The sequence below is a fragment of the Castor canadensis genome, chromosome 4, assembly GCF_047511655.1.
Source record: "Castor canadensis chromosome 4, mCasCan1.hap1v2, whole genome shotgun sequence".
Taxonomy (NCBI): Eukaryota; Metazoa; Chordata; class Mammalia; order Rodentia; family Castoridae; genus Castor; species Castor canadensis.
Genome location: NC_133389.1, coordinates 173,847,070 through 173,860,401, shown reverse-complemented (window position 1 = coordinate 173,860,401; position 13,332 = coordinate 173,847,070). Strand labels below are relative to the sequence as shown.

General features: G+C 35.8%; 1 protein-coding gene across 7 annotated transcripts in view; it reads right to left on the bottom strand.

Moving 5' to 3' along the window:
* The window catches only part of Rhbdd1 (rhomboid domain containing 1), a 135,407-nt gene that overhangs the window by 43,734 nt on the left and 78,341 nt on the right, over positions 1-13,332 (bottom strand). The window contains exons 7-8 of one of the 7 annotated variants that reach the window (XM_074071890.1): positions 5,622-5,683; positions 4,438-4,467 (exon numbers count right to left, since the gene is read on the bottom strand). The exons of 4 other annotated variants lie outside the window; for them this stretch is intronic. In XM_074071890.1, the coding sequence (XP_073927991.1) occupies positions 4,453-4,467; positions 5,622-5,683 (77 nt within the window). In that variant the 3' untranslated portion in view covers positions 4,438-4,452. Of the gene's footprint in view, positions 1-4,404; positions 4,468-5,588; positions 5,684-13,332 lie in introns of those variants that run through there. 2 more of the 7 variants (XM_074071891.1, XM_074071889.1) reach the window with 2 other exon arrangements.

The window sequence follows — 13,332 nt, the reverse complement described above, 5'->3', positions numbered from 1 at the left end:
CATATGTATGCAATGTTTATGTTACATCAAACACTAAGCTAGCAATTAGTAAATAATTAATAATACCAAGGGATAGGAAATGTGACATAACCTGATAAATATCAGAGTCTCAAAGTTGTGCTCAAAATGGGACTTTCTGGGCCTGCATTATATAAAGTCAGGGGCTCATTTCCCCTTTCACTAAATAGCATCCTCTACACAATGGCAAATTACTTGAGGTTTAAAATTTATCTCTGTCACAGCATAGTGTGCTAAAAGAAGGGCCTTGCTAGCCCCCAGAGATGCAGTTTATTTAAAGATATAATGAAGACAGCAGGTGTTCTATACAGATGTCACTTCCTCTAGAAGACACTTATTAAACACTTAATCTCCTTTAATGTCCATGGGCTAGCTACATTTTATTTCAACAAGGTTTCCTTTTAGTTTTACGAAGTTGAAAAATTTTTAAAAATGCAATGATGTAAGTCAATCCATGTTATTTTCTAGCAAAACAAAACTGCATTTTGCAACACAAACATGCTCTTCCACACAAAGTGTGCCAGACTCCTCCTTGGCAACCCAAAGCCAATTTCCCCAAGTGGCCTTGCTTTCAGGTTAATCAGAACAGATACATAAAGGCCACATTCAGTAAGATTTAATGAAGCTTTACATTTTGTGTGTTGTATGGTAAGTGGAACTGCCTGATGCTAGGACTCCTAAACAGTATACTAAAGCAGACTAAAACTACACAGAATCCAGAGTATGCTGGGACACTCAGGAATGAAATCACTGTGATTTTCTAGTTTGGTTATTATGAATAAAGCTGCAGTGAACATTCTTTGTGTGGACTGATATATTTTCATGTATCAGGTATACCTGGGAGTGAGAATGCTGAATTATAAGGTAGGCATTATTTAACTTCCTTAGAGTTTCTAACCAGCTTTCAAAGTAGTTGTGCCATTTTATACTTCCCCCTAGCAGTGTATGAGAACTCCAGCTGCCGCTCATCTTCATTGGCATTTGTTTTTTTAAATTTTTTAAATTTTAGTTACTCATTGTGGCTTTAATTTTTGCATTTCCCTGGTGAACAGTGATGATGCTGAATACCTTGAACAAGTAAAATTAACCTACAGTGACACAAGTCAGAAAATGTTTTATCCTGTGGTTATGTGGTTGCATACATATGCTAAAAACTCTGAGCTATATACCCATGATTTGCGCATTTTACTAATAGAAAGAAGCAAAAGGATAGGGAAACAGAAGAGAAGGGGATGGAAGAGAAGGGAGAAATCACTGTGGTAATCAAGGAGAGCTAGTAACTAGTAACAGGAACAGTGGCCTTCTTACTCCAAGTATATGGAGAAGCTCAGCCTGGAAGGTGCTGAGCAGAGATGAGAAAGGGAAGAAGGGCTCACACAAAAATAAAAGGAGAGGGACAATCTGAAGAGAAGCTAAGTTTGGTTGCTTTGGGCTCTGTTCATTCTCCTTCATCACCCTGCCCAGCTTCAAGCCAAGCATCCTGCAGAGGCTGCAGATAAATGGATAAGGTATAGTTTTCCCTGCATTCACTATAAAATACAATTTTATGCCATAAATGCGATGACATTATGGAGAATAGAGCAAAATATTTTATATTTTGGTAATGCATGGCTTTATCCTTATAACACTTTTCTCTGTGAATGTTCTATGTGATTTTGCAGAGACTTTAGAACTGGAGTAAAGCCAAACAAGGAAACTTAAGTATTTCTGAGAAGTAAAAATAATTGGCACTTGGTGTAATATTATTCCAACTTTTTTAATAGTAGACTTACTAAACTTGACAAAAACAAATGAATTTCTGCTCCTATAAGAGAACTATTTATACCCTCCTTCTCATTTGACACACTGTGAACTTGCTTCTTTTGTCTGTTTAATGGCTCAGTTTTATTCTATCTGATGATTTATTTACCCTGCCTTCTATTCCTGCACAATTGGCCTATTTAAAATTTTCCAAAGCAAATGATTACGATGTAATTTAAATTAGCTTAATATTTATAGTAATCTTAATAACTCTGTGCAAGTTGGGCCCTACATTACAACAAAAAGTGTTTTTAAATTACACAGATGTGACACAAGAAGATCTTTGGTTCTCTAATTGAGATTGGTGAAGATATATAAATACATATTATGCATGGCTCTCACATCTGGCTCTCTATAACTAAGTACAACAGAATTATAAATAGAATCGAATCCTTGGAGAACTGCCACATGATAAAACTAGACCACTCTAAAAGCTAAATTTGTGATTCTATTACAAGTGGTTTTTCTCACTAGCATCACAACACAATAAAACAGGTTACAACCATGAGTGACAGTGCTTTACGGAGCAAGAGTAGATGGCAGTGAAAATTCTCATGGGAATACAAGTAACTACAGAAATGGTCTATATAGCTCAACATAAAATTTTAAAGTCTTAACGCACAGTTAATGTGAGTACATGTATATAAATCATTTCTTTTCTAGAAGGAAAACTATGGAAGATAACTTGAGTTCTATGTAAATGCAAATATCCTGAATTCAAATTTACTGACATATCTATATTAAAAACAGTACTTTTAAGGCCAGGTATGGAGGGCCTATAGTCTCAGCACTCAGGGGGATGAGATAAGAAGATCTCTTGAGACCAGGAGTTCAAAATCAACCTGAGCAACACAGTGAGAACATATCTCAATAAATTTTAAAAATTAAAAAAAACGCATTTTCATACTCTTGTGTGCTATGATTTTTAGTAAAATTAAATGACAGTCCACAGCAAGCATTTTTGGGGTATGTGTGTTCTATATGGTACTTGAAATGCAGACTTCTTATATAAAGAAGGCATTCCTTCCCACTACAAATTATTTGTTTTACAACTTTTAAGTTTTTGCTTAAAAAAATCTAAAACCAACCAAAGAATTTATCCAAATATATATGGATGGATGTCTTAACCTGTTTTCTTTTGTCATAATGGGATGCCTGAGAGTAGGTCATTGATGAGGGAAAGAGGTTTATTTTGGCTCACAGACTTGGAGGCTGGGAAATCTGAGCACAACACTAGCAAGGGTGTTAGGACACTTCATCTCAGAGCAGAGAGTGGAAGGGCAAACAGGCATGTGCCGAAAAAGGGCACCCCTGCTTTATAACAACCCACTCTGATCAACTAATCTAGTTACACAAGAGCAAGAAAACACTCCCACTTGAAAGGTTTTAATACCTTTTAATGGCTTAATTATCTCTTACAGGCCCTGTCACCTCTCGATAATGTTACACTGGGAATCAAATTTGAGCATGAGTTTCACAGGGACAAACCACAGCAACAGCTAAAGATGAAAGTAAGAGAAATGTCACTGCTCTCTCTATAAGTAACGTAATCTTTTAAATTTAGCAACGACTTGCTTATGGTGGCACACATATTGCAGTTTTCAGCTTTCTGAATTTAGACAACCACAATAGCCAAAAACTATAATTCAGAGCCTATAACTAATACCAAACACAAAACATTAAGAAACAGCCTTGAAAAGTACATATCCTTTTGATGTATACTTACAATGTTTAGGAAGGAGTTAGAAAACTTGTATTAAAATAGAATAAAATTTTATTTGTTAATAATATTAACTACTAAGTTTATAAACTAAAGTAAGTGGCTTTTACCTTATAAAAAAGGTACTGTTTTGTTTTGTGTCATAGCATTAAAAAGTTCTTTCCACCCATATTTTTTTTGACCAATACAAATGTAAGATCCATGGTAATTTTAACATACTATCTGATAGTCTCTTTTCAAAATTAATATACTCTTAGAAAAATATCAAGTAATGATTTGTTCCAGTTAGACTTGGCCTTATTAATCATTGAATACACATGTCAATAACTTCTAATATTAAAAAAAACTGTATAAATAAAACTTGAATAACCAAACCACTGTGTTATTAAAGTTCATATTCCAAACCACAGTCCTGCCCAAAAAAAAAAACAAAGTTCATATTCTATAAATTATTACATTAGGGAATCATGGTTGCTGAAGTAGAGAATACCATAGACTAACTAAACAGCTACTATCTCTCTTTCCTGAATCTGATATACTGCTTATCTGAACTGATGCACGTCACTTAAACCTCTTGCTGTTCACCAAAAAGAAAAGTATTCTTAATTTCATAGTAAAGTATAATATGCATTCACTTTTGTAACTCACAATACTTAATAGCCTACAATGCTGGTGCCTGTGAGGGGCTCAAATGAGGATCTGCTGAGTAACCAAATAAATAATAATACTGAGTGACATCATGAGTGTGCAAAGCAATTCTCCTAAAACTTAAAATTTTGGTAGCCTCTGTGTGTGGGAGGGGGCATAGATAGGTAAAATTAATTTTCTTCAAGCCAGGTGTGGTCATACACACCTGTAATCCCAGCACTTGGTAGGTTGGGGCAGGATAAACATGGGTTCCAGGCCAGCCTAGGTTATATTGTGGGATCCTGTCTCAAAAACAAAAAAAGAATTAGAGTTTTGTTTATACTTTTATTGCTAAATATACTTATTAGTATATGAATAATGTCTTTCAATAAGTGGTGATTGTGGGGTTAGTAGAAAAAAATGACAAATTAATTCACTCTCTCTTTCTCTTTAAACCAGTGGCTAGTCCACAGTTAATATTTTAAAATTTGGAACCTAAACGCAAACCTGCTTCTTTTCAGCAGGAACCTAAACAGAATTCTGGTCTACTTTATTATTTTTCTTCCTGACTGGGATAGACTCATGTTGTTTCACAGATTTCAGACAATATGTGTGGTACTTGTATTTCGTTACATACACAATTTCACATCTAGACACAGTCTCAAATACAGAATTTTATCATCAACAGGAACACCTCCACCATAGAACAGTAAGGAAGAACCAGAAATTGAAAGCAAGTATCATTTTGCATTGAAACTGCTTTTAGACAATCTAGCAGATGGCACTGCTTTATTATATAGAAAGTTTTCCTGTGGGAAATCACATCAAATTACTTTAAAAAAAAAACCCAGAATAACAACTAAGTGGTCACAGAGAATTAGTTGCACATCTCTGTCCTGGATGTAATGCTCCTCAGAAGCTGAGCAAAGCAGCAGAGAAAATCTGCATATGTTAAAAACTGCCAATTGCATATGCCTGCATTGGACAAGGAAGGCTCATATGATCACGCACTGAGTAAGATATTACCATCTAATGCATGTATTTTTCATTTTAGATCTGCCTTGTATGATTGTGTGGCTTCATCTTCAATCTTTCATGTGTAGACACTTGAGATCTAAGTGTCAAACACTCATCCATATGCCAGACAGACATTTCTCAATACCACATCTAGCACCGTTAGTCCATTCCTACAGAATAATGGAACTGGAAGGGACTTAATAGTGGTATAAACATGGCAAATGTACGAAAACATCATAAAGAAACCCACTATTTTGTAAGATTAAAATACACTATTAAAAACGAGCACAATTTATTCTATCTTAAGTATACTCATACAATAAAGAAACAAGACAAATGCTACTTTTATATACCTTGATCTTATTCAGTGAAAGGAAAACATGTATAACTTAATTAAAGCAAAAATTCTCTTCCTCTCCTATTAAAATTTAAAATGTACCTCAATTATCTCTATGAACACATGATGCTTACGAACAGGATTTAAAGCTCTCATCAAATGATCTGTTAACAACAAAAGATTAAATTGGAACTTACATATTTTTTCCATTATAGCTTCCCTGGTAATTTTACATGTAAATACTAAGAGGAGACAAAGCAGCAGTGAGTTTCATTCTCAAGCCAAGGCCTTTGTAGTACATTCTACTATAATTTCACATATGGCTAAGGAGCAACCCCAACTGCACAAGTGTGGGGTCGGGGGAATGACAACTCTGCCTGATTTTCATAAGACAGCCAAAGTGTGATTGTGGCCATTTGCTTTTCAGAAAAATCTAAGAAGAGAAACACAAGTAATTCCACATGTCAGTAAGGATTTCCAGCTTTGACCAGTACACATACTCCAGGCTGGCAGACAGAAGTTGAAAAGGACAGAGCTTTGTACCCAGTGCCAGCTGAACTCGGTGGCAGGCTATAGAAAAAAAAAAAAAAAAAAGCACAAACTATACATGGAGAGAAGAGAGAAAAATGCAGTGAGCTAATGTTCCTAGTTGGCATCTGCCTTTTGACGCAAAGGAAGAGATGGCTCTTTTCCAAAATTTTTCTATTATTATGGTATCAGCTGCTTCATGGACTCATTTATAAGAACTGAGACAACCAACAGAAGACAAAATTTCGGTTAATAGTGGTAAATGTTCAAGCCCTTAAAATAATAGAGATTTTGCTATTTCTTCTTCAAAGGCTGCTTTGGTATTATTATACCTGGCATTTACCTTAGGACCTGTTAATTATGGCCAGGTACTATTAGAAAATATGATAATAGCAAATTCTAAGGTCAAAAGGTTGCTGCCTTGATCCTTTAATTACTCTCACAATACATTTAACTAAAGAAAATTCTGAAACTCATTGGTGCAAGATTGGCACTCTACCAAATGAGTTTCTGTTAGTTGGCTCTTTTAAAACTCAGCATTATTAGTGATTATTATACTAACACTCCTTAAGTCTGAAAACCAAGAATCAAAAAGAGAACTAAGCATTCACTCACATATTTTACAAGGAACTATAGTTTTTACCTGCTTTGTGAGGGAAAGAAAGATCCTCTTTACGGTAAAAAAACAAAGAAGAAGCTAATAAAAATAAATGTGCATGGTACGATAAATATAAACCCCTATAAGAATAAGGAACACTCTAGTTTCCAGTTGGGATGTCGAAAGTTGGGAACAGTGTCACTCTCATCCGTAAAATAAACATAACTGCTGGACAATCTACAAATTAGTAACTTTCTTTGAACACATCAGAGAGCTGGTTGGTAGAGAAATTACTTAAACCTAAATCTAAAATGGTACATGAACACTTGCTTACCTAGGACAGACTTTGCTGAACCACCAGTAAAAAGAATTTACCTAAATCATTAACACATTGGGTAAAGGCTGAGTGCTGCTAAGAGAACACAGAACCACTGCAGGCTGTGATATAAAGGAATTAATACCCACTTTCAGGCTAGTCTAGGACTTCACCTGGTCTCACAAGAGACTAATGAGAGTCAGTGAAAGTGTCCTTTGTTAATCTTGGTGCTGACCACTACAGGAAAGGTATGAGAGGCTGCCTAGATCCAGGTTCTTACCTGGAAGAAGGGCAAGAACCACCATCACCATTTCATTTAGAACCCTAAGAAGTCCAGACAGGGCCAAACCAGTGCCCAAGGCTAAGGCCAAATCAGGACATACCCCCACTTGCCTCTCACCACCAGACTGAAAGGCACAAAGTAACAAGTAAGGCACTATTCCACTGGAAGAGACTTAGGTGAATGGGAAAAGAAACTACCTGGTCATAGAACAGGAGAACCTGAAACTGAAGTTTAAGCAAACATTGAGGAAAAAAAGACTCTAAGTGAATCAGCCCCATCCTAAAAAGAAAGTAACACTAGAGGAATTTGAAACTTTTTGTGTATCCAGGGTAATCACAGCAATAAACTGCATTAAATATTACAGTAATTCTGTATAATCCAAAATACTCATTGTGGGGGTGTACCTCAGGGGTAAAGCACTGACTGCAAAATTCTCATCATACTCAACAGAACAAGCAGATAATTAGGGATATAGAAGACTTGAACAACAGAATTGGATAAATTCATCTAATACCCTTCAATGAATACTTCACTCAACAATAGTGGAATACATATTTTCTTTGAGTATACATGGCATTTTTTAACAGGCTGGACCATAATATATCTCAACTAGGGAATGCAAACCTGCTTCAACTTTGGAAATCTAAGCAATTTAGTATGTTAATAAGCTAAAGAAGAAAAAGCATATTAGTCATCTCAACAAACAGAAATATTTTAAAGCGCCATTTACATTAGCATACCACCCCTTCCAAAAAATATATACTTAGAAAAATATATGGAGTATCTTTATGTTCAAAATTATAAACCACTATTTAAAGAAATTAAGGCAGACCTAAACAAATGGAGAAATATATTGTATTCATGCATTTTATTGTTAAGATGTCAGTTGTCTCCCTACTTAACTAGAAAACCAAAATCTTAGCAAGATTTGTAGTGGATATTAACAAAGTTCTTCTAAATTTATGAGGAAAGGGAAAGGAACTAGAGTAAAGCATTTTGAAAAAGAATAAAGTGAAAGTGAAAGGGTTTGTACTTTGTGATTTTAAGACTAACGCTAAAGCTAAGGAGATCAGTGTAGTGTTGGTGAAGGAGAGATTTCATACAGCTCAATCAAAAGGAATACAGTATCCAGAAATGGATTTATATAAATGTAATCAAATGTTATTTGACAAAAGTACAGACACAATTCAATGACAAATGATAGTCTTTTCAATAATTGTTTTTGAAATATTTAGAAGTCCAAAGGCAAAAAAATGAACATTGTTCCATACCACATATCTTATATAGAAAACCAACTCAAAATGAGTTATAGATTTAAGTGTAAATTATAAAACTATGTAACTCCCAGAAAAACTGTGGAAAAAAATCTCCATGGTTTTGGGTTAAGAGAAAAATTTTCTAGATATAAAATAAGAGCATAAGGTATTAAAAAAATGGTATTGTACTTCATCCAAATGAAAATCTTTTGTGCCAAAAAAGATGCTAGTAAGAGAATGGAAGGACTACGAGAAAATAATTGCAAATCACATACCTGATAAAGGTCTTGCATTCAGAATATATAAAGAATTTTCAAAACTCAGTAAGAAAAATGATTTAATAAAAAATGGGCAAAATAATGAAACAGAATTCAGCAAAGATACACATGTGGCAAATAAATCCATGGGAAGAAATATCCTTAGTTATTAGAGAGATGCAAATTAAAATTACAATCTGACACCCATTGTACACCTGTTCAAATGGCAAAGATGAAAACAATTGAAAATATCAAGTGCTGAGGAGGATCTGGAGCAAGTGGAACTTTTATGCTCGTTGGTGGGAATAAAAAAAAATGGTAGAGCACTTCAGAAATCAGTTTGGTAGTTTATTCTAAAGTTAAATATATAGTGACCATACACCCAGTAAACACACTCTCAGGTATTTGCCAACTGAAGATTTACACTCACAAAAATGAACATGTGGTTTTTTTTTTTTTTTTTGGTGGTACTGAGGATTGAACTCAGGACCTTGTGCTTAAAACCCCTGGTCCTTCCTATTATTGCTTATACTCTCTCTTCAACAAAATTAGAGATAAGGGCAAAATAGTTTCTGCCAGGTAGCAAGGGGGTAGGGGGGGTAAGGAAGGGGGTGAGGAAAAGGGGGAGAAATGACCCAAACACTGTATGCACATATGAATAAAGTAAAAATTAAAAAAAAAAAGGACCTTGTGCTTGCTAGGCAGGCCCTTGCCCACTTGAGTCATGCTGCCATCCATGTGTGTGTGTGTGTGTGTGTGTGTGTGTGTGTGTGTGTTGGTTATTTTTAAGATAGGGTTTCATTTCATACTCAGGCTGGCCTGGACCATGATGCTACTATTTGTGCTTCCCCACGCAGCAGGGATGACAGGTGCATGCCACTGTACCTAGCCATTAGTTGAGAAGGGATCTCACAAATATTTTTGCCCATGCTGATCTGGAACTGTAGTCCTCCTGATCTCTGCCTCTCAAGCAGCTGGGATTACAGACTACCATGCCTGGCCTCATAGGTGAATATTTAGAGCAGCTTTACTCATAAATGTACAAACCTAGAAACAATCCAAATGTCTGTTAATTGATTAGAGATTGAAAAGCAACAAATAAACATTCCTGTAATCAGGAATACATTGTCTCATGTATACTTAATAAACAACTTGTGATGCTAAAGAAGTCAGATTCCAAACGGGAAATGTATGATTCCATTTATACGACATTCCAGATAAAGAAATGTTCTGAAGGTGAAAATGACTAGTGCTTGTCAAACACTGGAGGTGGGGGAGGTGGATTGTAAAGGGAGAATGAGAGAAAAACATTGGAGTAATTGCTCTGTGTCTTGATTTTCGAGGGTATACAACTATTTTTGTCAAAATTCACAAACTACCCTGCAAAGGAGCCAATTTTACTATAAAGGAATTTTTTAATAGGTAAGTATAAAATTAACATGAAACCAATGAAACAACCGATAGTCTTGCTCAGATCATCAGAGAACACAAAAACCCTTACTTAGAAGTTTGTTAGGGAAGAGAATATTCATAAAGTGATAGAATATCACCTCAAACAAGATATGCTAAGAGCAAAGGGGAGCAATGTCCTTTGGCTACTCAGAGATTTTCCAGTTGCCACCTGGATCCAGTGATATAACTCAGCAGTGCTAGTGACATGGCCTGACACTGTGTATCTCCTGATAAGATGCATGGTCTATGACATAATTGTTCTAAAAATGTCTAACCAAATCTAATTAAGTCCTCAAATATAAGTGCCAATATACAGGAAATACAGGGAATGGAGGAACAAATCAAATGGCACCATGAAGAAATAATCAAAATGTAGGATTTCTACAATTTAATGGGCTTGGTCTCCAGAAAAACAAAAATTGTAAGAAAAAGCAGGATGTGGTTTTATATAAAAAGGAACTATCAATTGCAACATTGGAAACCTGAAAACTGCCTGTAAAAGACATTTTTTGAGAAAACTGGGGAGTTTTATATTTAGACTAAATAGTAAACGTTACTATTTACTATTTAATATTTACTGCTAATATTCTTTGATATGAAAATGGCATTACATTTAAGTAGCAGAATGACCTTTACTCTTAAGATTCACATTGAAGTATTTAGAGGAAAACTAACATCATGTTTGCAACCGTTTTCAAAGAGGTCAGACAACAACAAACAACTTTCTTTTTCTTTCTGCTCCCCACGTACTTAATTAAACAAACAAGAGTTCTATAGTCAAATAAATTTGGGAAATACTACAACCTATACCTTCTTGAAGATCCACTATGATATTAGTTACTAATGACTCTAATTAGTACTGCAATCAATTTACTAAATTAATTTTCCAAACTTGTTTGACTAAACAATGTTTTTAAATTTTTATTGTTTTATTATTCATATGTGCAGGCAATGCTTAGGTCAGTTCTCCCCCCTGCCCCCACCCCCTCCCTTACCACATACTCCGCCCCCTCCCTCTCCCCGCCACCACCTCGACACCTGCCCTTATCTCTAATTTTGTTGAAGAGAGAGTATAAGCAATAATAGGAAGGAACAAGGGTTTTTGCTGGTTGAGATAAGGATAGCTATTCAGGGCATTGACTCACATTGATTTCCTGTGCATGTGTGTTACCTTCTAGGTTAATTCTTTTTGATCTAACCTTTTCTCTAGTTCCTGGTCCCCTTCTCCTATTGGCCACAGTTGCTTTTAAGGTATCTGCTTTAGTTTCTCTGCATTGAGGGCAACAAATGCTAATTTTTTAAGTGTCTTACCTATCCTCACCCCTTCCTTGTGTGCTCTCGCTTTTATCATGTGCTCATAGTCCAATCCCCTTGTTGTGTTTGCCCTTGATCTAATGTCCGCATATGAGGGAGAACATACGATGTTTAGTCTTTTGGGCCAGGCTAACCTCACTCAGAATGATGTTCTCCAATTCCATCCATTTACCAGCGAATGATAACATTGCGTTCTTCTTCATGGCTGCATAAAATTCCATTGTGTATAGCTACCACATTTTCTTGACCCATTCATCAGTGGTGGGGCATCTTTGCTGTTTCCATAAGTTGGCTATTGTGAATAGTGCGGCAATAAACATGGCTGTGCAGGTGTCTCTGGAGGAACCTGTGTCACAGTCTTTTGGGTATTTCCCGAAGAGAGGTATTGCTGGATCAAATGGTAGATCAATGTTTAGCTTTTTAAGTAGCCTCCAAATTTTTTTCCAGAGTGGTTGTACTAGTTTACATTCCCACCAACAGTGTAAAAGGGTTCCTCCCCCGCACCCCCCCCACCCGCCCCGCATCCTCGCCAACACCTGTTGTTGGTGGTGTTGCTGATGATGGCTATTCTAACAGGGGTGAGGTGGAATCTTAGTGTGGTTTTAATTTGCATTTCCTTTATTGCTAGAGATGGTGAGCATTTTTTCATGTGTTTTTTGGCCATTTGAATTTCTTCTTTTGAGAAAGTTCTGTTTAGTTCACTTGCCCATTTCTTTATTGGTTCATTAGTTTTGGGAGAATTTAGTTTTTTAAGTTCCCTATATATTCTGGTTATCAGTCCTTTGTCTGATGTGTAGCTGGCAAATATTTTCTCCCACTCTGTGGGTGTTCTCTTCAGTTTAGAGACCATTTCTTTTGATGAACAGAAGCTTTTTAGTTTTATGAGGTCCCATTTATCTATGCTATCTCTTAGTTGCTGTGCTGCTGGGGTTTCATTGAGAAAGTTCTTACCTACACCTACTAACTCCAGAGTATTTCCTACTCTTTCCTGTATCAACTTTAGAGTTTGTGGTCTGATATTAAGATCCTTGATCCATTTTGAGTTAATCTTGGTATAGGGTGATATCCATGGATCTAGTTTCAGTATTTTGCAGACTGCTAACCAGTTTTCCCAGCAGTTTTTGTTGAAGAGGCTGCTATTTCTCCATTGTATATTTTTAGCTCCTTTGTCAAAGACAAGTTGGTTATAGTTGTGTGGCTTCATATCTGGGTCCTCTATTCTGTTCCACTGGTCTTCATGTCTGTTTTTGTGCCAGTACCATGCTGTTTTTATTGTTATTGCTTTGTAATATAGTTTGAAGTCGGGTATCGTGATACCTCCTGCATTGTTCTTTTGACTGAGTATTGCCTTGGCTATTCGTGGCCTCTTGTGTTTCCATATAAATTTCACAGTAGATTTTTCAATCTCTTTAATGAATGTCATTGGAATTTTGATGGGAATTGCATTAAACATGTAGATTACTTGTGGGAGTATTGACATTTTTACTATGTTGATTCTACAAATCCATGAGCATGGGAGATCTCTCCACTTTCTATAGACTTCCTCAATCTCTTTCTTCAGAAGTGTATAGTTTTCCTTGTAGAGGTCTTTCACATCTTTTGTTAGGTTTACACCTAGGTATTTGATTTTGTTTGAGGCTATTGTAAATGGAATTGTTTTCATACATTCTTTTTCAGTTTGCTCATTGTTAGTGTATAGAAATGCTAATGATTTTTCTAGGTTGATTTTATATCCTGCTACCTTGCTATAGCTATTGATGATGTCTTGAAGCTTCTAAGTAGAGTTTTTTGGGTCTTTAAGGTATAGGA